This window comes from Habropoda laboriosa, unplaced genomic scaffold (genome assembly GCF_001263275.1).
Source record: "Habropoda laboriosa isolate 0110345459 unplaced genomic scaffold, ASM126327v1 scaffold33, whole genome shotgun sequence".
Classification (NCBI taxonomy): Eukaryota; Metazoa; Arthropoda; class Insecta; order Hymenoptera; family Apidae; genus Habropoda; species Habropoda laboriosa.
In genome coordinates this window covers 1,372,547-1,399,177 of record NW_017100187.1, presented here as the reverse complement: position 1 = coordinate 1,399,177, position 26,631 = coordinate 1,372,547, and the positions used below count along the sequence as shown (strand labels likewise).

General features: G+C 43.5%; 1 protein-coding gene across 1 annotated transcript in view; it reads left to right on the top strand.

Moving 5' to 3' along the window:
* The window catches only part of LOC108579466 (zinc finger protein 423 homolog), a 104,913-nt gene extending 80,043 nt beyond the window's left edge, over positions 1–24,870 (top strand). The window contains exons 5-10 of the mRNA XM_017943011.1: positions 13,664–13,902; positions 16,812–16,954; positions 21,074–22,814; positions 23,031–24,095; positions 24,182–24,406; positions 24,490–24,870. Of these exons, the coding sequence (XP_017798500.1) occupies positions 13,664–13,902; positions 16,812–16,954; positions 21,074–22,814; positions 23,031–24,095; positions 24,182–24,406; positions 24,490–24,870 (3,794 nt within the window). The remainder of the gene's footprint in view (positions 1–13,663; positions 13,903–16,811; positions 16,955–21,073; positions 22,815–23,030; positions 24,096–24,181; positions 24,407–24,489) is intronic.
* The last annotated feature ends 1,761 nt before the right edge of the window (positions 24,871–26,631 follow it).

Below are 26,631 nucleotides of genomic sequence, written 5' to 3'. Positions count from 1 at the left end.
CTCGGTACTTTTGGCCGGTAGTGTATATGTATACGGATATATGAATTCAGAATGATTGCATACATGGTTAGAAATACTACGCGAATTTTAAAGATCTTTCGTGACAATTATTCTGATAATCTTGTGGCGATCTAACGATTCTAGCAGATTCTAATAATTCTAACAATTGATCCTGCACGTTCTACAATCAAGCGCACTATAAGAAGGTATCAAGAAACAACGATACAGCGAAAGAAAGATTGTTATTCCCGAATCATCGACTGAGACGCAGAACGAGAGAGAGAGAGCGTTGAACGGTTCGGTGGCCCTTAATGGCGGTTTCGTTGAATCCTCCGGAAGATCCAGGCGGTCCTCTTTGATATCCTGGCCCCCAACGAATTAACGTTCACCTGGCTGACCTCTTCGTGGTCGTGGCCGTTCCCTCGGATTCCACCGGCAAAAAACTGGGTGCCAGTGCTCGCAGGGGAGAACGCGTAAAAAATAAATGAGCTCGCGAGAGTCTATATTAAGGGTGGATTCGCCGCCGCCACTCCCGAGGAAAATCACTGGCGCGAATCACTATCGAAGTGAAACTCTCCTAACCTCCTCCTTTTCACTGCTTCCAACGACTTTTTTTTCGTACTTTCAAATAGAATTTCAACGCGTGTGACTTTTGAAAAATATTCCAAATACCTTCTTCTTTTTTCAAATCGACGCATTATCGAGAATTCCAAGACGTTGCGGTTAACAAGGAAAATTCTGGCAGAAACCGGAGGTTCAAAGGGGGGCACCTTAAATGTTACAGAGCTCGTTACAGTTACCCAAAAGTTTCCGGTTAATAAAAACTTTCGACGGAGGTCTCTCCCCTGACGACGCGTCAGTTCTGCCTCCGGGGAGCATAATTTTCAACCTGAAAGCGCACCGGCCACGAGAAAAAAACATTAACGCGTTCATTTGTTTAAACATTAACACGTTCAACGTCTGAATAAACTTTTCATTCATGCGACACATGATACAGCGAGAAGTATCGATTGAAGCGATTAAAATCCTGCTGCATTATCCCAGTTTTTTCTACATTTACCTCGCCGAGGGGGTAATCGGCGGTGTAAAAAAGAGAAAATTCTGAGACAGCTTTCTCTCTCGAGAAGATTGTAATTTTCCGTGGAAAACACGGAGGGTGGTCGACGTCCTTTTGTCAAGGGATCGCTACCGGAATTTCAAGACGAGGGCCGCCGCCCCCTCTTTTCGAACGCGACGAAACGGCCAGAAAACTAATTTGTCCGCTGACAAAATCATTTCGATTCCCCGGAGAATCCCGTGAACCTTTCTCGTTAGACACGCCGGTGCCTTTCGAAAGCTGCCCAGTCACTTTCGAACTGTCCCTTCCTTCTGATCACACCGACCGATATCGCCCATTTTTCCACCACCTAATACACATCCATACGTTACCTTTAACGGTCTATCAACAATTCGGACAAATTTCCGAGTCCCTAATACGTTCCACAAATTCCCTTTTAATCGCATCGGTGTAATTAGAGGCTGTCGTTAGAAGGAGCATATTAGGAGAGACGGTAATAGAGATCGAAGATACCGGGACATCGGTCGAGGGTAATTATGGGTGAAACATGAGTTCTAATTACCGTCACCCAAGTGATCGTAATTAGAGGCGAACCCGTAATAACTGTTTATCTGATTTTCCCTTGCAATTCTTCTACGAGGACAATAAGTATTAAACCTAAAGTGAAAATCCTCTCTTTACGACAAAATTTTATACTTCGTTATATTGGCTAATCGATGCAATACGGAACAATTGAAGGTTAGAATTTATCGCGCGCTGGAAATTGTACGAAATTTAATCCGTGGGGAGTTAAAATTCCTATTGAAAATTGAATTTGTGGTAAGAAAAATAGTAGGAAATTTGTTACGTCGAAACGTGAACCAGAAGTCGTAAAACAAGAGGTTAATGGTCTTTCGAGAGCGAAGAGAAGGGTGCTTGGATTATTGCAAGCCCAAGATGGCGGCTAAGATAAACCACGTCGAGGGTGCACCGTCTAGGGTAGTGGCCACTTCCGGTCAGTAGGTTGCTTCCTGGCTGGACTTACCCTCGGTCGAACCGGAAGTTACCTCTTCCTAGGTAAAATCCATTCTCGTTGAAATTTACGCTCTCGAGATGTTTCTGTCGTGAGATCAACTTACTCCTAAACATCGTACAAATTCTTTTAATAATACACGTATTCTTCTCGAATATTTCATCGTGGAATCGTTTTAGCTGAACGAAGTTAATTCGAACACGGTTGATTAAACTCGACCGATGATCACACGTTTCCATGGGATTATTATGAGAACGATTGCGTTTAGAACGGCTGGAAGTTAGAACGGAAGTACCCTAAGAGAGTAACAGCTACCGGTCGGAACGTTTCTCGCGGTTGTTAAGACAGTTTCGAGGAGTTTATGTTCCTTGACCGGAAGCCGTTCTTGTCGCGGCAAGACTGCTTGAATTTACATTTTGCTCGTCGAGGGTGGCGAGAGGATTTCTTCGGGCAATGTGAAACAGCGTGGAAGTTGATAATTTTTTCCTGTTTTTTCTTCATTTATATAATAATAATATATTCCTTTCTTCTTTCGCCGAATTATCGAAATTACGGTGAAATCTTCGTTTCCAGGAAGGAACATCGAGCGTAAAGTTGAAGATAACTCGGTGGTAAGATGATAATCCTATCTCTCGAAAGGCTAATTGTCAGCAAATCGTCAACCAGATGATCCATACATCCTGTTTGACCAGGAAAAACACGACTTTCAAGCTTACTCACTGGATCTTAACCAGAGAAGCTATCGTGGCAAACAGACTGAACAAACGAGCTGTTGGTTCTAATCTCTTCGATATCTCGACACTTACTCAATGAACGTATCTGTGAATGGCGTGATTTACAATTTGTACACGCTCAAAGTACGGCGAAATTTCTAGACAGCGTGACGACGATTTTCCTGGGAAAACCCCTGGTCTCTTTATCGTGGAGCAAAGTTGGGATGCTCTGCAAGTGGTAGAGATAAAACGCTCGTAAATCAGCTGGGAGGAGGAAGTTCAATAATTGCTTTCGATAGTGATTGAATAAAGGGAAAGGTTTGTTCGTGTGTTCAACTTTTCTTATTTATAGAAAAATTGTCGGGGTAAATTTGTGTCCGTCTTCGATTGTAAGAATCGATGGAAATTAGTTTATACACGCACGATCGAGATTAGGCCGAATTTCACCGGCGCTGGAGAACCGTGAAAGCGTCTCCGATTGGTCTGTTAGAAATTGGTTCCGTGGCTTGTAAAGCGTCTGGACGCTTGCGTGAGAGCGTCTCAATCTAATAAATTCATGAAGGAACGTTGTCCGCGTTCTCACAGGCTCCCGTGGAGTATCGAGGCAATTCCTACGGCTTCCGTGTGATCCCTCGACCGCAAATCAGTACACTAGAATATCTCTGTCGTTCCATCCTCCCCTCAGACGTTTTTCTGTTATCGTCAACTTCCGTAAAATTATCGATTTTAATTTTCCCAACGTTACGAGAATGAGCCTATCGGTTAATATTTCGTATTCTTCCAATTTTATTGTAGCATCGAAGCACACGCGTGGTGCTTCATTTTTCACAAATAAAAGACATTTGATAAATTCTATTCGATAGATTACTATTCAGAACATTTTAGAACCTTCTAACTGTGCAAGTGATACAGCATGGAATACGAATGAAACAGATATTAACGAGATACTGTACCAATTTTCATCGAACTCTTATCCCACAAAAGTCGTACCGAAAGCGAGAAATATTTCAACGAAAATCCAAGAAAATTCCATAGTAACGACATAATAATCTTACCAAAAGAAAAAGAAAGAATAGAAGGCTCGTTTACGTGTTTCTCATCAAATTTAAGGGTTCGTTGTAAATATTGGTCTAAATAATAACTTCATTATCGTACTTCTCGTAGATCTCGAGGATAGAAATTTGTGGAGGGTAAAGGATCGATGTGAATCGATCGGGGGTGATTCTCTGGAGGAGTCTGTGGTAGCGGCGCGTAGGTATATACGAGACGGGCACGAAAGCATGAATGAAATCGCGCGTGCCGGTTGCGTGTCGGCCGTGAAACGTTGGTGGGGGTAAAGGGGAACGTGTGGACGCGGCCTAAAGCGTGGGTGGTTGCGGAGCAGCGATCCGACGCGATTCACCTCCGGGGCGGACGGAAGCGTCGCGTGCGCGTGTGAACGAGCCAAAAGGGAAAACGCGTGCATCGGCGGCGGGGCAGCGTAGGCGGAGTCGATTGTGACGAAAACACTGAAACTTGCACATGCGCCTTATTAAGGAGCCACCCACAACGTGCTTCCTCGAGAGCCACGAGTCACTTCGTCTATCTTCCACACTTCATTCTTAATTCAGTTACCTTTTCTCCCTTCTATCGTCCGTCTTATTTCAGAAATATGTGTATGTACAATTCTTTGGAAAATCGTGTCTTCGAATGGAAGAAAATGTAGATGGGCGAATTCTCGTGAACATTAGTTTGTATTGAGGAGTTGATTTACCTTTTGTTTTTTCTACGTCTTACTTCAAGAATAGGTATATACAGTAGTGCACACATAAGCGTCCGCATTTTTGCACACTTAAGCGTCCGTCGCTATCCCCAGCAATTCTTGGAAATGGGACTTCGAGTGAAACAAATCTCCTCTCTTTTGTCTAGTTAAATTCGCAAAAGTCACCTCCCCACTTAAGCGTCCGCATTCGGTCGCGACTGCGGAAGCTTATGTGTTCACTACTGTGTATTGCAAGAAACACGGAAAACTTTCTTTTGGAAAGAAAATCTACAATGTATTTTATTAATTACACTAACGAGAGAAACAGACGTTTACAGACACAGACTGTTGCACGATTTGCACAGACAGACTGACTCGCTTTTGTTGCTCGCCTCTTATTTATATAATATGTGCGTAGGTGTTTCGCGAAAGTGCTCGATTATTACAAACAAAACGAAGGTGAATATGTTTATATATGTTCCGCGGTTCGAGAAATTTCCCGAAGGCTATCAAAAGAAATAGAAAATTCCTTACGATATAATTCTTTTGAAAGTCGTATCATTGAATAAGGAAGACGAGCAATTAGGGAATTAGTCGTATATTAAGGATCAGAGAAAAATGTGCGGCGTTACATCGATGAAGTTGGAGGAAACGTTTTGGTTACACTCGAGTCCGTAGAATCTGAGGAAACTCCGTGGACCATTTACCGCGAAGTTTCGCATAGTTTCAGCGAAGTTGCGCAACGTAGTCAGATTTAGCGGGTACACTTTAACATTGCCGCCTCCGCGTTGGAGTTTCGAAAGTTCCGTCAGTGGAAGAGACTGAACGACAGTCGAGTATATGTAACGTGCTGCGGGATCCATCAGTTGCAACTTCTGTTTGATCGATCAACTACACTTCAATAACCCCGTTTACATAATTACTTAATACGTTATCGCAAATTTTGTTACAGCTGAAAATTAAGCAAACTTTCTAATCAATATCGAGATACCTGCGGATTCTCTTCCATGCACATTTTTCAATCAAATTATCTTTCCTCTCTTTTCTCTTTTCCAATTTCTCTCGTTTCTCTTGTTACGTCCATAACCACCAAGTCTAGCGAACCTCTCTTGTCCTACAATGGTCACACCCTCTGCACTTACCAAAATTCCTCCGGACAGTACAGCGAGCCCAGCCAAGTTTAGATTATTGCCCTTTTTTTGGGGCATAGAAGGATATCGAAGACATGAACAAGACGCGTGGCACTCCGACCCACGGGCATCCTCGAGCGTCGGGCTCTCGGTGCCTCGTACAGCCTTGGGTGGCCTTTCGCTATAATTGCCCGAAGGAATTTTGGTAAGTGCAGAGGGTGTGACCATTGTAGGATTTCTATGGTTTCCCCGAAGACAAGAGAGGTTCGCTAGACCTGCTGGTTACGGACGTAACACTCTTTTTTCTCTCTTCTCTCTTCTTTCTCTTTTCTCTCTTCTCTCTTCTTTCTCTTTTCTCTCTTCTCTCTTCTCTCTTCTTTCTCTTTTCTCTCTTTTCTCTCTTTTCCAATTTCTCTCTCTTCCCCTCTTTTCTCCTTTCTCTTTTCTCTCTTCTCTCTTTTTTCTCTCTTTCCCAATTTTTCTCTTTTCTTTTTTCTCTCTTTTCCAATTTCTCTCTTTTCTTTTTTCTCTCTTTTCCAATTTCTCTGCGAATAATTCCACACCTCAAAATTCCCAAGATTTCCACTTCCCGGGTTTGTCCACGTTCCCAAACGCCAAAGAATCTTCGATATTCAGACGAGGGAGTAACAGAAACGGCGAGGAAGAATATTTGAAAATATCTCGAAAGGGAGGTTGAACGTATTATACCGTGTTCAAAGTGGGAAGTCAGTGGCGCTTGGACCTGTAATGATTTCGCGGTGGTTAGAGAGTCGAAAGGGTCCGAGAATGGTCCGACGTGCGTGCCTAAGGCGATCTCTAATGGCAGAGAGCATCTTTTTATCCAGGTTGTTTCGCATCGCTGCCAGTCGAACAGTTTCCGTCTCGATGTCCAATGGATCAGGCCGTCTGCTCGATTCGGTCCAGTTGCGCGATCGATAAAACCGTCTGGCAAAAAAACTGCCAGCAATGAAAACTTAATAACGGAAGGATATCGTTCGAGGCAATTAAAACGGTAGCCGCCGCGAGGAGAGGTATCTTTCGAGAGAGTCTCGATCGAAGATTCTTCTTCTCCAATTCATTTTCTGCTAGAGAGAAAATCACCAAGGTTTTCGGCGACAATTTCGATTGATTCAATTCTGATTAATCCATATGAACGAAACATTGACGATGGATTTTTATTAACAGTGTTTGATAAATCATATTTCATAGAGACCATTCTACGATCTATGATAGATCTCCAAAAACAGACTCCAGGCATTCTCATATTGAACACACACTCGATATCTACGTCTTTCAGCCAAGATCATACTCACGTAACGACTATCGCGTCAACGAAACAAAAGTGTCAGCGACGACAAATTATAGTCGTCTAAAAAACCGTGTCAAATGTTTCAATCTTCTCACAGAACTAGCCGCTACAAACGATAATTAACCCTTTCATTGCTATTGGCGCCTGTAGGCGTTTTGAAAATTTCTTTGCGTTATATGTTGCAGCCCTGTGCAACGCTTCCGTCTTAATTTCATATTTCATTCGATCCTTTGCACACGTCCATCTTAATTCAGTAAACCGAATTTTAAAATTGATTTTTTATAAATTTTATACCGCGGTTAAAAGTTTACAGACTGCCGCACACGGTACGCGTTAAAATTCGTCGCAGTGAAAGGATTAAAGCCATCTTCTTCGTACCTTATTACGAAACTCGCGAATTCTGCCTGCCGTGAAACCTAAGAAAAATTGATTTTTCCTCGAAGATTGAGAAATTGACCAATCGACAGGGATCTACAGATGAGCGTAAACAGTGGGCACGGTTTGTAGAATAGAGAAGTAACCAGTCCCACGGAGGGTCCATCGACAGGGCGGCAGAGTCGATGTTAAAGGGAATGAAGACCACCTAATGTCACGATCGCGACGAGATAAATAATCGCGATGGGTGGGCGCCTCGCGCCTTCCCGTGTCCTCGTCCACGGGTTACCAGCACACCTTATGGGTCCCCGTAGGGAGTCGGTCTCCTCTGTTGCCCCCATAAGGTGGTACAGAGCTCCAGCCGTGTGTGAGAATCCATTCCAGTCGATTTCACAGGGGTTGCAGGGGGTCCTCAACTTCATATTTCCCTTTCTTCTCTCCTCGCACTCTTTTCCCCGCGGCCCTTCCTTCCTCTATTTCCTTTTTTTCTCTCCCTCTCTCTTCTCTTGTTTTTTCCCTTCCCTTTCTCGTTTCGCGACGTGTTTTCGAAAGTCCCGCGCGTATATACACGTACCACGCCTAAACGCGAACTCCGCTGATCAGGATCCCCGATAGGAACCCCGCTGGCGAACCTTCAAATAGGTTTCACGAAAACTATGCGTCGCGCCGCTTGTTTTCTTCACCGACGAGACACGTTCGCTCGTTAACTGCCGCCCCGACGTTATTTCGAGAAGGGAAATCGAGGTATTCGCTGGTAATGGAACGATATTCACTCTGTGGAACAATTAAATACTCGTTCGATTCGAGCTGAGATCGGTTTTGGTGATAATCTACGTGAAGTAGACTGTCTGAATTCGAAAGTGGAGAAAAATTGTTTCGTTCCATTCAGAGTTACCTGGGGGGGGAAAAAGGAAGACACTGAAGTATCGCTACAATTTTTGAGAACAATTAATCGTCGATACCATAGATTGGAAAGTATTGAAAACCACGCGATCTCTATATTCACCTCTGTCCTCTAAAATCCTCTTAACCTCTTAAGTACAGCTGAACGTTCCGCGGTGCTGCGTCTCTGTACGGCACGGTTTGACGCGGAATCCGCGTAAATAATGTCCGGTGATGCTTTGAAAATAGAGACGAATAAATTATAATTTACACGCGAAAGCCGCTATAGTGGCGTTCAGTAGCCAACAGGTTAAGAAACTACCATCGTTATCTAACCGATAATCCAAAAACCCCGAAATTCCTGAAAAAAGCTGCCCTCGGTGCAATCACTATAGCCCACATACTCGACGAATAACCCTTGTAGCGAACGAAACGGAAATGTTTCGCGGTGACCCTTGTGCCTTGATGGGTCGCGTGGGTGTATTAGGTGGCAGAAGGTGTATGAAAGGTTAAATAGGTGCGAGAGGTAGCCGGAAGGTGGGTGTACTCGTTAGTGTGCGATCCCGCCTACCGTCCAATGCGGTGGCTGGTTTCCCAGGGGACTCCCTAGCCTCTCTCGGCCGGCTTTTGTGGTCCCTTCTCCTTCCACGTACAACACGGCACTCTTTCGCTTTCAGGAGGAGGACTTGGTGTGTCGCTTTTGCATCGTGCGCGATAATAGTCACCGTGGGTTCCCGGTTAGTGCGCGTTTATACACCCGACCACTCTGTGTTCCTTTCCGCGGGGACGAGTCGACTCGAGAGACCGTCAGTCCTTTCGATCGAACGATCGAGGCCGGATCGATCGTGCCTGGTAGACGGAGAGGAAAGGATCTCTCCTCTTTCGCAATCTTTCCTAATTTTCCACATTTTCCAAGCAGAGAAGATTCTCATGGTATAGAAGAGGAGAGTGCGATGGAAAATCGACGGTGTGAAATTTGGGGAACTGATCTATCACCGTTGGACTGATTTCTTGCGATTCTCGTATGCTTGGCAATTTTCAATTCTCTTCTCGACTTTGAGCGAAATCTTGGAAACCTTCTGTTTGCCTCTGATAACGCCGGATAAAGATTCGGTGTCGAGAACTTTGAAGAAGATACGTGTGACGTTTGCTGGGATCGATTGACACTTTGGAACACCCTTCGTTCACACTCGAGCGATGATTTTGAAGAGTATCGTCGGTAGAACGTCTTTGTAACTTTTCTATGCATGAATACCGAGGTAGAAGACACGATTTCGGACTGATTGGTACTAAGGTGATGGTGAATCTCGAGTATACGAGGTCTGAATGAGTACCGAGGAAGATCAGAATGTTGTTTAAGGGGAACAGTTCGAGGCTGGAGTTGTTGATAGGGAAAATCCAGGCCCACAAGGAACCCTCTCAAGAGGAGCAGCACAAGTCCAAAGGTATGACACCATTTTCATCCTTCTTTTTCCACGTTTCGACGATCGACGATCACGCGTGTTTCATACGACGAAATTGGAAGCAATTGATTTCCCGAACGGGCAGATTTTCATTAAATTGATCGAGCGTTTGAATCAGTCCCTCCTCGTTCCTCCTCAATTTCAATCCCGGTCCGGTAATTGATCGTTAACTCCTTCGCTATTAAAAGCGACGACACGTTATCATCGACTGTGCGACAGAAATTTTCCGAAAGCCTCGCGATTCGAGGTGTAATACGAGCAAATTAAAATTCGAGGCTACTACTTATAGGACGAACATCGTAGATCACAATGTTGAAACCACTTGTACCGATTATTAATAGAGTATGCTGTCATACACGACTATAGAAATTTTGACATCTCGAAAAATCGAGTACACGTATTCGATCTAAAAAAGAATGCCATACTTCGCGCAATAATCGCTCGCAGAAATTTCAAACGGTTACGAATATATTCCGTCAGTTCACAAGCATCGTCAGAATTAGGGGACGAATCGAACGAATTATCGAAAGTTCCACTACCGCTCGTCGTCTTAATCTCCCAATTGAATCCCCAATTAGCGATGCAAAGCGGCGAAAATTGTACAACCGCGGAAGAACGGAAGGAGCGTGGATCGATCAGAGGGAAATTTCTGCGACACGAACGACGAACGGTGTACGACGCCAATGGGAATTCGAAAAATCCGCGCAAACCACTGCGTGGAGAAGAAGAAGGCCTGTCAGAGGTTCGCGTGCTAACATAAGTCACAATTAACGAAGGCGTTAAGTCGGCCCCCTATTAATAAGCGTCGTCGAAGCATCCTATAAATAGCGACGGGCACGAGGTGACAACATTATACGCGGCCGCATGCGACGAAGGGAAGCTGTATGGGCGCACGCACACGTCGAAAAGATAAAAACACAATGCAATACGGCTGGCATCGGCAGGTCGCAGAAAAGAGCTGCCAGTGTTAAGTGCGACTATTTTCGCGTCGATGACACATCGCCGCTGATTGGACGGAATCGAGACTCTAAATAAAACCCCCCTTTCAATCCCCAAACAGGCCTTCACGTCCTTGCCTCGCTCCTTTTCACGTTATTACCCCTTTCTTTTTTCCACAGAGAGAAGAACAGAGTATCGCTTACTTTCGACCGTATAATTTCCTCCCCTCGACGGTTTTTCTGTCCTTTTTTCAAGGGATGAAGAGTGTTCGTACGATCTTACTTGAAAGTTTTCAGAAATGAATACCGAATCTATTTAGAATTGCTCATCTTCGCCCCTTTTAAAGTGATAACGCGAGTATTTGTACAGGTACTTTTCCTACGAATGTTTTCTGTGGAGCGGCATTTCATTCGCGAAGAATGTCAACGTGCGTATCGAGTAATTGTGGTTCGGAGGAATTTTCAGAATGACTCGTGCGAGCAGAGATCTATTGGTATACTAGAACAGATGGATCGTTGGAGAGGATTTCTAGGAACGATCGAAGCTTTCCATGAATGGGCTGACGACAGGCTTGATCCTGATTTCTTGGCAGTCGATGCCGAATTGTTGATGACGACGGGATCAGCTGGGTGCTTTCGTACGCTCGATCGGCAGCTCGGTTTATATTTATTGCGTGCTCACCCGATCCGCCGTGTCTCTTTTTCTCTACGAGAAGAGGAGAGGCGCGTGTGAGTCATGCGGGATGCCAATTGGGCGAGTGCCCCGATACGTGCACGATTCGCGCGTTGCACAATTGCAGGAACACCTGATTTTTCACGAGTTTCGTCCTCTTGCACCCGTTCGATATACCAAATCTCCCCAGCACGGCAAATTCTCTTCTTATTTGAACGACAATAAGGCAATCGGTTGCGCCTTCAACTTCCTTCCGTTCGATTTTCAGATTTTTGAAATGGCGCAGAAAAATCATTTTCCACGCAAGTGTCGATAATAATCAGACTGCGTTTATGGGAAATTCGAAGGTGCAAAATTGCACAGAATGCAGGTAATATGAAAAAATGTACGAATTATAGTGCTTTTTGTAATACGTGGTAGGTGAAATAATTTTCACTTGTTTTTACTATACCCTCGAAAATATGAATTTGCATAAAAGTCTGCGTAAGAAGTGTATCAACACTTTGGACTCCTTTGTCGAGTGTGACTCGACATCAGTTTTATTCACAGGTATGAATGAAGTCATTTTTAAATTGCCAGTTTAAATATGTATTATATTTCGCAATATTTCTTTTACCTGGGTGAGCAATAGGTACACATGATGATCCTTGATACTATTTTCCTTGGTTCCTATCAACCAAATGTCTTTTGAAGTGCATTTCAAATAAAATTCTTAAAATAATAATTGAGAAGAAAATTTAAAAAAATCTTGAGAGTTCAAAGGGTTCAAAATAGAGTAACGCACAGGAATACAGGAATCGTTGAAAGAATCCCAAAAATGCATGGAATCACGAGGAAATTGCTACGAATATCGATATTTCCACACGAAATTACCTCGATACCGTAGAAAACTTCCGAATCACCTCGTAAATGATCCCGTGATCGCTGTGCACTGGTATCTACGCGATAACAGAAAGCTGTCGAGGGAAAAAAACGAGAGCCGGACGCGTAGGTGGAGGATGCGACCCATTTAAGCAGATCCGCGTCCGTGATCCGATCTCGTTGGTTGGGTGTTCTTCTTCAGCTTCGTGTTCGTGTTCGTGGAGACGGGATTCCGCAAAATCTCTTAAATCCAATGGTGGGTGTCGGATCCAGCGTGTGGACCGGGCAAATGAGGAAACGGCCAACTAGCCGAGTCATTTCCACCATTTACCAGGGCCACTTTGCTCTATCCAACTCCGGTGGGAGTCTTCATTCCTGGCAATTATTAATTATTCGACTCGCCTCGTCCGGATGTCTCCTTTGCCACCGGTTTTCTTCATCTACTACTCGTTTCTCTTTCCTCGATCTTCGTCTCTTTCCAATCTCACGCCACGTTATCCTATTTTCCTCCAATTCTCAACCTTTACGTTTAGAGAAATTCTGTGCAGGAAAACTTGTAGAGTACGAGAATATCTCATTCGCGCTACGTTTTGTATTTACCTGAAACATCATTTTTTCACCAATTTTCACGCTTTAACGTTTCGAGAAATTCCGTGGAGAAAAACTCAGTAGAGTACGAGAATATCTCATTTTCGTATTACAGATCACCGTATCGCTAATTCTCCTTGTTTAAGGAAACGAAGATTTCCTCTTTGCTTCCTCCAGTTATCAAGATTCTCTCTGGAAACAGAGGAATCCAGAAATGGTGTTTATCGCCGCGAGGCAATTTCGTACGGGGGCATTTACCGGGTGAAAATCGCGATGCATGGATAAAACGGGCAGGTCGATCCAAGAATTCCCGCGAGGAATGTACTTTTCCAGTCCTCCAGCCTGGATCTTTGGACTTGACAAAGTTTCTTGACGAGGCGCTCAGGTTAATGGTACCAGTTTCACCGCACACTCGTTACGAAAACAATATAAAGGGACATGTAACGGGCGATGTGAGGTCAGCCGGCAGACTCGTAATATTTCTACGTATGTTCGGGTTCGTAAGGTCATTTATGAAACTGGTCCGTCTTACGACATTTATAAACCTGTTTCCGAAAAGATCACTCGTTCGTAAGTCGAGACGCTGTCTTTCCTTCTCGATCGTCGCTTCGAATCTGAAGACAAACCTTCTACTTCACAGATCATTACTCTTTGGGGTAAGAGTGACAAATCGCTGAAAATTTCCTTTCTTTCCTCCTCGAAAAGGAAAGAAATTTCACGTATAATCGTAAAAATGAAATTCATAGTTGACACAAATTGTTCCTCACCTTTGTCCATTTATTTCTCTCACACGCCGGACAGCCCCCTTTCTCCCATTTTTCTTCATTCACGTGAATTCGACGACTGCGCAGACACTCTGTAGAAAAGTAATTACGATTTATTTTTGATGAAATGCGAATGTAAGGTTTGTTCGGATTACAGAGGCCTTGGGAACCGGAAGTTCGTCGTGGCAGAGCGAGGATGGCGGTCCGAACTCGCGACGCGGCGGAGAGACGCCGTCGTCTTGCGCGACGCCGACGTCGACCAGCTTCCCGTCGGAGCCAGAGGTCGACGCCGACGTCGGTGTGAACGCCGACGGGAACAACGCGACCGCTCCTTATCCCTGTCAATTCTGCGACCGCACCTTTCCACGGCTCAGCTATCTGAAGAAGCACGAACAGGTATTATAACTCTTCTCCCGTAGTTAACCCTTTGAGGACGGAGCACTACCTGCCGTATTGAGATAATGATTACTTGGGAACGTATAACTATATCGATCCTTTCTTTTTTACGCTAAATCACTTGAAAATTGTATTTTTTTTTAACCCTCTACTGTCGAGACACCGTTTTTGGGACGTAAAGCCCGATATGGATTCTACGAAACTCCTGAACTTCCAGTTAGTTTATACATAAATATAGAACATTTCTGACAACTTTTCTTACCGATTTACCTTTATTACACATTTTTCTAACGAATGGCTATATTAATTTCATTTTAATATAATAATGCTCAGTTCTAAATAGAGTGGAAGGAAACAAAAAATCTCCGAGACTCCGCCTCGACAGTAGAGGGTTAAATACAGGCAAAGGGAATTATTTTTATTGCTTAAAAATAGCGAGTTATCGATTGTGTTCGTGGTGTTTTGTGAACGCACATATGAGTCGATAGTCTTCAGACATTGTTACGTTACATTTTTGCCAAATTTTGTTATGCAAATTTAGAAATTTCGAAGATTTTGGGAAAGTTTGCCTGGAAACTTACGGTGTTAATTTTTTGCATAACAATTCTTCGAACGGTGCATTTGATATTCTTTGAGAAAGCTTAGTACAGTATTTCGTATTTGACGTTCGAATGAAACGGTTGGAAATTTTGTAGTGGATAAATTTCGGAAAAATCAAGCGAACGTCTGTCGCGTTCTCCGATTACTTCTCGTTGTTAGATACGTTTCCACGTTGCATTCTGGTTGCCTTTAATTACGACGCAAGGCTGGAGTTGGTGGAAATTTGAGAATGTTGTAAGGAAAGTAAGGTTTGCAGAGAGGACGTCGCGTGGCAGATTCGAACTTTTCTGTTTTGCATGGCGGTGGCATTAGAGGAGAGGCTCTTCCGCGTCCAAGCCGACATCCGCGGGTCATCTTCGGGTCAAAATCTGTTCCATGGCCCATAACAGGTTGTACCGGTCAGGTTGTTCGTCCAGGTGGTTCGGCTTCTCCTCTCTACGGCTTTTCAAGCCACCGATAAAAGGCCGCTTCCACATACGCGAGCTGAATCGCGCTTCCACCACCAGATACGAGCACTGATAACGGAGATAAATTTCGTTCAGAGGCTGTGAAATCTTCCTTCGTTCTCTCTCTCTCTCTCTCTCGGCTTTTTTCACAGATCGCGTTTGGAAAATCTTCGAGAAAAATCTTGGGGTAATATTCGCAAATAATTGCAGCGGTCTTGTTTTTTGACAAATAAAGTTACACTGATAACAGAGTAATATTTCTAAACACTGATCAATTTTAAAGTTTCCACAGACTTAGGTTAAATTTCTAAGCCATGAAATATCAGTTCTTTCTGGAAAGATAATTTAAAACGGAGCAATTTTCCAGAGTTAGTCGAAGCCTCGATAAGGCTGATAAAATGAGAATCACGAATTCGAGAAGGACAAGACGATCCACCAGGAGATTCCTGGCCGGTGGTTCGAGGAGCAAAAGGATTGACGGGCAGGAAAGTTCCTGGCGAGGAATTCCCCCCCGTTGGTTGTCACCCAGGTAGATCAGTGTGACCGATATGATCGCAAACGGGCCGGGTCATTCTCTTTGTCCAGCTGTTTCTTTTTTATTTTCTTTCTTTTTTGTCTTCTTCTCGACCGCGACGCTATGCTCTCTTTTCGAGTCGTCCAACGGAGTAACCTCGGCACGTACGACTTTCGAGCCGTCGGCTCCTTTGAAGAGACAATCCGGACGGAAGGGCGAAACGATCGTCTCCTCGTTGAACAGTACAGTATCACGACGTCCACGCGTTTCGTGCTTACGAAGTGAAAAAGATCGGGGAAGAATTAGAGTGAATTTTTCATTGATAGTCAACGGACGAATTATCATCATCTCTGCGTAGGAAAAATTTGGAATTCTTAGTATTGCATTCGTGCTCACGAAGTGAAAAATATCGCAGAAAATTAGAGGAATTTTGTCTCCGACAGTCAAAGTATGAACTATCGCTATCTTTGCTTAGGGAAAATTTAGAATTCTCGAAGTGAAAAATATCGCAGAAAATTAGAGGAATTTTGTCTCCGACAGTCAAAGTATGAACTATCGCTATCTTTGCTTAGGGAAAATTTAGAATTCTCGAAGTGAAAAATATCGCAGAAAATTAGGGAGAATTTTTCACCGATAGTCAAAATACGAATGATCACTATCTTTGCTTAGGAAAAATTTGGAATTCTCGAAGTGAAAAATATCGCAAAAAATTAGGGAGAATTTTTCACCGATAGTCAAAGTATGAACTATCACTATCTTTGCTTAGGGAAAATTTGGAATTCTCGAAGTGAAAAATATCGCAAAAAATTAGGGAGAATTTTTCACCGATAGTCAAAGTATGAACTATCACTATCTTTGCTTAGGGAAAATTTGGAATTCTCGAAGTGAAAAATATCGCAAAAAATTAGGGAGAATTTTTCACCGATAGTCAAAGTATGAACTATCGCTATCTTTGCTTAGGGAAAATTTGGAATTCTCGAAGTGAAAAATATCGCAAAAAATTAGGGCAATTTTTCACCGACAGTCAAAGTCAGAATTCTCAGTATAGCATTGGTGCTTCAAAGTGAAAAATACCTTAGAAAATTAGAAAGAATTTTTCACCGATAGTCAAAGTACGAATTATCACCATCTTAGCATGGAAAAAAGAAAATTCCTAATTCTTACAATTACAATTATTGAAATTTCGTTAATTTCAAATTTCCACAATTTCATTCACCCAAAGTTTATCAAAGATTGAAACTATTCCACCATCGAGCACCTTTCTCGATCGTAAAGAAGATCACTATCTAAGAGGGCAATCGTTAATTATATCGATAGGCTGAAGTAGTTGTATTAATTCTGTATTACAGAGCCACGGTGACCAAATGCCGTACAGATGCAGCTGGTGTGCAAGATTGTTCAAACATAAGCGTAGCAGAGATCGACACGTGAAGCTTCACACGGGAGACCGAAGATATCGATGCACGCACTGCGAGGCTGCTTTCTCCAGGAGGTGAGACTGTAATATACCAATGCCTAGTAGCCACTCTACTGGTTCTACGAACAAGCTTGCACCGATAAATCTAATCGTTCTTAAACACGACCGCTTGCAATCTTCCTCGAGTTCATTAATTCCCATCGAATTTCGTTATTATCTCTTTGCCTCTCGATAACGTGTCCCCGTGAAAAATCATTCATTCAGGCTTGGTATTCAATTAGGCATACTCGATTACCTACTTCCAGTCGTGTCTTGTAATTTAACTACCTTTCCTTCGCATATTTTATATACCCGATATTCTTATTTATTTCACCAGTTGTCTCTAGATTCACGAATAAATCAGAGTGTCGATCGTCGTTCGAAAAATGTTAGATTGTCCATCAGATCCGTCGATGACTAACCAAAGGATATACGGTAGAGTTCGTATAACGCAATTCAGAAATTTTTACATTTCTCTCTTTTCAATTAACGCAAATTAATCCTTTGAATCGAAGTCTGATAAAACGAGGGATTACGGTGAAAGAAATTGTAATTTTTTAATAATTACTTCCTAAGAGTCTTGAGGTAAACAGTGAAATATTTCACGCCTTGCGCGAGTCTCACTCGGGACAAACTGTCGGAGAGTTAAAACATCTCTGATACACAAAATTCCAGTAATTTCGTTTACCGATTCCTGGTGCAACTCGTATACGTGTCACTTATTTTCCGAAAGAACTGTGCTATGTGATAAAACATAGAGAATAAAAGTTGGCACGGCGATAATCATTCGAAACGTGTTACTTGGAGACAAATTTCAGCGCAATTTCCTCTCCCGCGACCTCTGACCTTTCAGTACCTTGATCATCTTCTTTTTCACAAATTTTTAAGCTTCCTCGTTAATATTTTATCCCCTTGCCGTGTAACGAGTCAGACTCCACAGATTTTGCCGAAGATCCGCTAAAACAGAAGCAGTTATATCAGTAATAAAAATGAATTCTAATTTTTCCTTTAATTTATAAAACCGAAGACTTCGAAATTTCATTAATCTGCAATACGTCAGCTTCTCTTACTCGGTATACTACTAAAATAGTAAATAGCTGGCGTTTAGATGCACAGTCGGTAGAAGAAATCCTACGCGAAGGTGTTGACAAAAGTGTCTCCAAAAAAGAAAAGAGGTTCATCGAGAAATACGAAAAATCCCGATATTCGACGTGCACCGAAATGGCTTCTACAGTTCTCCGAGGTCTCTCGTACTCCACCGAGCACCGGGAAAAGTGGAAAGCAAAAGGAGAGAGGAGCCTGATTCCGATCCATCGTTTGACAAATGAATAATGATCGCGCGACGACCGCGGCCCCCGACTGGCATTAGTCAAGCTTACTCTCTTACGTGACTCTCTTCTCTGTCCACCCTCTTCCCCATAGAAGACCACCGTCTCTCCTCTCCTATCTCTTTATTTCTCCCTTTTCTCTCTCGTATTCAACCGCGGTATTGAAATGCTAAGCCGGTGCCAGCAGGCCGAGAAGGAGACCTGGCCAAGGGTGGCGAGCACGCACCTTTTCGTGCTCGCTTGCTCGCTCGCGCCTTCCCCGTGAATACGAGAAAGAAGGGGACCGAGCGTCTCTCCAGGTGAGTGGACAGGTAGGCGCATAGGTGTTACGGGACAACAGGTAGAACATTAGTCAAGTGCCTCGTTGCTGCTCGTCCGCCGACGCTGCGCGCATTTACGTCGCGCTTGCGACTCGTGCTTCCCTCCATTCACAGCCGTATCTTCGCCTTTTTTTCGGGGATTTTTGTTGGAAAATTTGGAAATTGTAGGTACACTACGGCTGAGATCGGTTGGAAGTATGATTTTTTCCTTCCATCTGGAAAGTTTGTGGAAGTGATTGATTTTGAGGTGTAGGGTATGTTGGAGGATTGTTTGGGTAATTTTGTGAAATTTATGAAATGTTTAGAATAATTGAAAATAAAATGAATATCGTCGTAGCTAGCTAAAGGTAATTTCGAGTTAATAGAAATAATACTAAAGCGTGATATAGTATTACGGTTGGAATAGTGTTGGCAGTGAACGTGTTAATTTCGATGTTTATCAGGAAGACGAGAATATTGCGATATCAATCGTAGAGTAATTTCAGAGTGTCTATTTTCTCGAAAATAAATTAGCAATTTCGTAAGGTGACACGCGGTGTGTGTACCCTGAGAGTCCTAACAGAGACTTGTTAGCCTGTCAACCATTATTACAATCGCGTTGCTGGATCTTTGCGCCACATCTCTATTCGTTCTCCAAGCCCCTGACATTCGGCTTGGGTGAGCCAACAAAAGGGTGAAAACCCCCGTGGTTCTCACATAGATCTCTAAAGCTACGGGGGATCTGAATACGCGATCGAGATCGGTTGGACACATGCTCGATCAATTGTCTATCCATGGATCGTCTGTCGTTGCGTGAAAATGACGGTGAAAATTTGAATTCGGTCGTTTCTATCGTTCAAATATTTCTCTCTCTCCTTCTTCTTTTTTATAAAGAAAACGAGGTAAGTAGGATGTTTATTGGCTGCAGGAGGCGGAACAATGGGAAACTAGGGGAATTCATGGGAGATCTAAAGGGTGTTCCTCGAGTGGAACTTTTCTGCTCCATTTATTTCTATTTCCTCTGCCCTACTCTCCCCCCCTTTTCCTCTTTCACGAATAACGACTGACTATTTTTTGCGTTTAGAGAATACACTCTGCCCGATACTATTCGCCGTGAAACCTGTATAATTGTGTAGGGGAGCAGTACTAAGTTTTTGTACTGTAACTTGGGCTAATGTTGGTAAAAATGAAATTTGAAAAAAGTAATTTGTAGTACAAAGTGTGCTTGATAAAATGGGACAAATGGTTTTCCTTAAATTTTCTCGTAAAGATAAAGAATTCGTAGAAATAGAAAAGTTGTAATTTGCAGCGAACGAGAAATTGTCGTACGGTACCGGCCAGCTATTTAGTTGGTAGATTTGAAGGTCTAAGTGATAAATAATGTTAGTAAAAATTATTTAGGCACGTCTAAAAATATCACAGGTAGAGTGATCGATATTTTCTCGATCCGTACACTCCACGTGAGCCCAACCGTTGCAGCTATGTATGAAAAATAACTTTCGTCGTACGGAACACCAGAGTAAACGTTAAACGTCTTAGAACTCTGGTAATACCGAAGAAAAACGAACGTCGCCGGAATGCGTTGCTCAGGGCTATAGTATTCGTTTGTTTTTCCATCAATAGTGCGGGCAACTAACACCCGATACTGCACGACTCTCCCCTATGCGTTTTTTTAAATCTCTCTCTCTCTCTCTAATTGTCGAATTGAAAAGATAAAGAAAAAGAAAGAGACGTTCGATGGTTGAAATAAAAATACCACACCACCGTTTGATACTGGTGAATTTCTGGAGAATAGCCGAGACGTTTGTGAAGTCGTAGAAATAACAGGGTGACACTTGGATTTTTTCCGGTGTCCTTTTTCCAGCTATTTCGACAGAGGAACCGCTCGGCTGGGGCGATACACGCGATAATAGGACGGCCAGAACGTAACCAGTCGATAATCCAGCCGCATGAATTATTCAAACGCAAAGTGCAAGAGCGAATTTGCCGTCCGTCTTCGTTTCTGAACACCGAGACACTGACCGGTTCGACCAACCGATGACCTCGCCTTATAACGGATTTAGTTTTCCACCGGACAGATGAATATTTCATGGGACTTGCACCGCGGAAAATTGTTGTCCTATCATCTGTGCCCCTTTTATTTTCATCAAGCTGATACAGAGCCAATACCAATCTGACAGTTTCCTAAAACTCCTGATACGGAGCTTCTGTCGTTCTCTGATTATTTATCGCGTCAACGCTTCCAGATGCTTTTCCAATATTTTCACCCAATTTTCGCGAGATGTTCCATGTTGGGAAGTTACAGGAATACTAGAAGAATCCTGTCGTTGTTATTTCCAGGGATAAAACGAACATTTTCATTCATGATTTTCGTAAATTCGCGTATGCTGTACTCGGAAAAATTCACACAATTTCATCGTGTTTTCGCGAGATGTTCCATGTTGGGAAGTTACAGGAATATTAGAAGAATTCTACTTGTAAAAAAGTGTCGACAATTTTCACAACAGTCTGTCTCCTCTGTCTTTCAGCGATCACTTGAAGATTCACATGAAGACACACGACACGCAGAAGCCGTACCAGTGCACCGCCTGCTCCAGAGGGTACAACACAGCGGCTGCTCTAACGTCTCACATGCAGTCTCACAAGAAGCACCACCATCAATCCCAAGGAGCGACGAAACTCCAGGACATCGACTACGGTCGAAGAAGCGTGTCCTCTCACAGCACGTCCTCGCCACCGGTTCCAAGCTCGCCTTCGCCATCCTTAAATCTCGCGTTGAACTCGAAAACAGGCCTGAAAAGTTCTCAGGGCAGCGCATCGACCACGCCGATACTAAGCTCGCCGTTGAAACTGGCCTGCATGTATTGCACCAGAGATTCCTTCAGCTGTATGCAGCAACTTCAGATGCACGTGCACACGATGCACCAGGCGATTCTTAGCGGTGAGAACGTGGCGGTGTCACCGTCACCAAACAGAACCAACGAGCACGTAGCCTATCAACGGGAGAAGACACTGGATCGTCCTGATGGATCGTCGAAAGATCACGAGAAGAGAAAGTACCAAGAGGACTCGGAGAGATCGATAGAGAAAGAGCACTACGAGAACGCTTTAACGTGCAATCAGTGCACGATGAAGTTCTCTACGCTTGGTTCTCTGAGAGATCATCTCGTTTCCATCCACAGAACCGACGGTTTTGGCTCCGCTTTGATGATGTGTCCTCTATGCGGTATTCCCTGCACCTCTGCAGCCGCCTACGCCGAACACTACGTTCTCCAGCACTGCGAGAATCGCAGAGTAACGCCGCTAGACGGGAGCAGAGAGTACGCAGATCCGAAGATGAACGGTGGTTACGAGTCGAAGAGCTCGAGGTGCCAGAAGTCGAGAGAACAAACGTCCTCGGAGCCAGCCGATCTGACCAGCAAGCATTCCACGTCCACGGAGAACAGTTACACAGCTGGTACACTGTTGTGCGGCCAGTGTGGCGCTGCTTTGAAGGACTTCGAGTCGTTCAGGGAACACCTAGCCAGACATCTTCAAGCTGATCACAGAAACGACGTTGTCAGGCATCCTTGTCCAAAGTGCGAGGCTAATTTTCAGGACAGAGAAGACATGCTGGCACATCTGACCAAGCATTATCTCGGTCAAGTGAGCAAAGAGTACGCGTGCGGTGCTTGCAAGAAGCTCTATCCGCATCCTGACCTCCTTCAGAGGCATCTGCTCGACAGCCACGCTCATCATCTCTACAGATGCGCGTTGTGCAGGGATACCTTCGACTCGAGAGTGGCTATACAGGTGCATTTCGCTGTGAAACACAGTCAGGAGTGCAGGATTTATCGGTGCAACGCGTGCACCATTCCTAACAACGAGAACTCGCCTGGAAACGCGCCTGGCGAGGGGAAAAGCTTCTTCAGGAGTGAATCGGAGATGGCGAATCACGTGAGGAACGTGCACGCGCCGCCCACCGTCTCCAACAGCAGCCCAGCTGCTAGGAGTCCTGCATCTACTCCTGGAATAACAGGAACCTCCGGACCGAGATGCGTCTTCTGCGGTATCTGCTGCAGCTCCGAGCTGGAATTGCAGCTTCATTTGGCCAGTCACTCGGCTAGCTTGTACAGGTGTCCAGTTTGCAGAGAGGGATTCGCTGTGGAGTTCTTACTGGACAGGCATATCGCCCAGTCTCACCATTCGAGCGATCATCATCAGAGCGGTGTGAGGAGTAGCAGCAGGGAGAATGGGAGGATCGGCAGACCACCGAGGTTGCAAGAAGAGGTATCACTTCAATTCTGTAGTATCGGGGCGTCCGTACCCAAAATAGGAAACCGACAAGGGAGAATAGAGAGGGAGTAGTTGGCGTAGCGCGCAAAGCCTCGGCTTGCTAACCCGAAGGTCCCGGGTTCGATTCCCGGTTGGGTCCCTCGATATTTTTTCGGTCCGTTCCTACAATTCTCATATCCGTTTCAACTTTGTCCTTCCTTCTCGTTACAGGCCAAGTCTCAGAAGCGAGGTCGTTCTCCAGCGTCTAGCAACAACAACTCGTTGAACCAACGTGACAACAACAGCAAACGAGCAAATTACACTGCCACACCATCCCAGCAATGCGACCTCTGCGAAAGAGGAGAGTTCACCACTGAAGCAGAACTGCAAGCCCACAAGAAGCTGGCTCATACACCGGCCAAGCTTCAGAATAAATCAATCTCGAATCTAAGCATGACCTGTGCTTATTGCGGAGAAGTATGTCGCTCGAGGACTGAATTAGAGTCCCACACGAGGATCCAGCACGCTTCGAACGAGCCTGGAGGGCGTCACAAGTGCAACATCTGTGACGAGGTCTGTCCATCGGGCGCGACTCTCGCTGAGCACAAGTTGCAGAAGCATTGCAAGATTCAGTTAAGCGACACGTGTATCGTTTGTCGAGGAAGCCTGACCTCGGAGTCGCAATTTCTGGAACACGTGCAGAGACACAGCCTGGAGAGCGTGGATCCTCAGCAAAGATTGGACGGTTCGCTTCCTCATCTACCAGCAGCGTGTGTAGTCTGCAGGCAGACGTTGATCAGCGATTTCGAGTGTCGTCTTCACGCCAGGCATCATTTGAGAGCGACTACAGGCACGCACAGCGTTGGTTCTAGCCCTAGTCCGAATCAGAAGAGTCAGAATCCAAGCTGCTGCCTTTGCCTGAGAGATTACTCGGCTGAGGACTTTGTCAGTTTGCCTCCTAGTCACATAAGCGGTGGAGGACAGTCCCTTAGGGTCTGCAAGTCCTGTTACATTCGTCACTCTCAAGGTTTACCTATCTTGAATCCACCGTACGAACCTGCTGCTCTCAGGTCCAAGTGTGACAGACCTTGGATACCTGGTGGTAAGGATGGCCAGTGGGATGGATCTAGGGACAGATGGGAATCTGAGAGTAGAGTGAACGATGTGAACGATAACAAAAGGTGTCAGGATTGTGGAGTTAAGTTTGAAGATCCTGAAGAAGCAGAGAAGCATAGGATGGTGGAACATGAGAAAGCTGGAACAGCGTCAAACACATACACCTGTATACAGTGCCAGGTACTAAGTGCCACTGGTTCATACAAGTACTGATATTTTTATGTAGAGTACAGCAGTTCTGCAAGGATGAATTATTCCTTTTTCAGATGTCCTTCTCATCGGAGGCCAAAATACAGCAACATGTAAGAAAAGAGCACTTGGAAGCATCAGGGAAAGCCTCTATAGAGGCTCTAAGATGTCACTTGTGTTTATTCGAGGCTAGCAGTCCTTTACAGCTTCAGAGCCATTTGATAGAGCACACTTTTGCTGGGTGTGCCGCTCTCAGTTGCTACATTTGCCAGTCTCTGTTCACCGCACCCATTGGCCTTCAGGTGATTATTGGAAAATTCTGCTTCTCTTCATATTTCTGTTTTCTTTCTTTCTTTTTAATTCTTTATCCTTTGTTTATTTTCAGAATCACATGCTTCAGGAGCATGGTCTAGGAGCCCGTCCATACGACTGCTCCAAGTGTACCCTGAAATTCTTCTTCAGGGCGGAATTGGATCACCATATGCTGACGTTTCATCGACCAGGAGAATTACCGTCGCCTGTTGAAAACGCTCAGAACATCGCTGAGCAGAAGCCAAAAGAGCCAGAGGAGAGAAACTGCGACGAGGAAGGGGTTACGGTGAAGGAAGAAATTCTTCCGGAGGCACAGGACGAGGAAGAAGAGATCAATGTTGATGAACAAGTGGAGCAAGAGAATCGAGAAGGGGAGAAGAAAATGGAAACGGAGAAGATGTTGAAAATTGAACAGGAGGAGGGAGATGGTGAACCAGAGAAAATGGAATCGTGATCGTTTCTCGTCGCTCGGGATCCTATAAAATTGGAATAAATCATTTTGTAATTGGTCCGATGAGAATTTAAGAGACTATTGTCATTCTCTTGGACTAAAATCAAGCTTAAATCCGTCGTCTCTTTGACAGACGAGGACAAAAAACTGTTGATTTATTATATGGGATAAAGTAAATGTTTCTATTGTATAGTTGAATTTTCTTCGATTTTAAACATAAGGATTTTACCGTATGATAAGTGATTTTACGTTTGAAAGGTATACGAAACTTTTGTTGAGAGATGTTTGTTCAACTTTGACATTTATTCGTGTAGTTAACTGCTATACCGATCGTTCACGTGATTATTCATTATTATTAGTAATGGTAACTACATTTTCTTCGTAATGAACTAAGTTATGGAAAATAGTATTGTTATTGTTCCAAGATTATTATTTTATTCGCACAGTTGTGTACAGAGTTATATACGTATAAAATAGGGTAAGATTGTAAGAATTATCACATAGTAATACAGCTATTTGCAATCCTGACTCTTTTGCAGTTCCGCGAGATAGTGTAATAAATTGTGACGATTCCTGTCTATATTATATTTACTATTCTGTTAATTTAGCAATTCGTGAACGATCATTTTATTTCGTTAACGTATTATTAGTTTTAAGGATGATAGCGTTGAATTTCGTTGTTTAAAACACGTTACCTTGTCTCCTTTTCGGTTAATCGTTAACAACAATATTACATGTTTTGTATGTTGAATTGTATTCTACGATCTACCTGGACGAACGTGTAACATAAAGAACGTCGTTAATTCTTATCGAAGAATGGGAGAAAAGAAACGAAGCATACGTGTATGCAGGATGCGGTGTTTGTAAATACGTTGAATAGTATTTAAGAATATATTAGTCGTAGTTTTACTGATTTACTCGGTACTGTAAGCGACGATTTATCATTTAAAGGAAGCAGATGCAATAACCTGTCCACTAGGATTAGTATAAGTCGATAAGATAGTTCTTTACAGAATAAATTATTGTTTTAAATCACTAGCTGTACTTTTTATTTCGTCGTTACACCTCCTACTATGTACATTGTTTATAACAGATCACTATACACACGTACGATGTAAACGGGACTCTCCCATATAATGTATAATAACTCCTACGGTAAACGGAATATGTAAATAAAAATTATAAAAGAACGTAGCTAAAGGAGTTGCCTTTCGGATGCATATACAAGTTATTTGCATGACAATTTAGCAGAGAGCTATGAAATGATTGAAATACCGTAAACATACGCGGCATTCAAGCGTAACAATGTTTAATGTCGAAAAACAACTTACATGGTTGTTTATAATTATTGGAAGTCTTAAATAAAATTATTGTATGCTTTAATTTAATAAAACAGGTTAAGATACTTCTTTTACATTAAATAAACCATTTGTATTCGGTAGATTGGTCGGAAATTGTTTATAACATTTATTAAAAATTAGAAGAAGTAATGTCCTTTTTGTACGTTCGTCCTATTCTTCCCATAAGTTAGACAAGGATAGAAAATTTGAAATCCGAAACTAACGCCATCTAGCGTCAGGTGACGCGAACTACGATTTTCTAATAGGATTACAGGATATAAACAGAGGTATTAGACAAGGAAAGAACTAGTGTGCGAGAAGGACAGAGAGAGAACGCTTCCTATTGGCTGGCGGGCACCCAAGCTCGACTAATCACAGTCTAAACCAAGTCGGTCGGTGAAAAATCATTAATATCTCATTAATA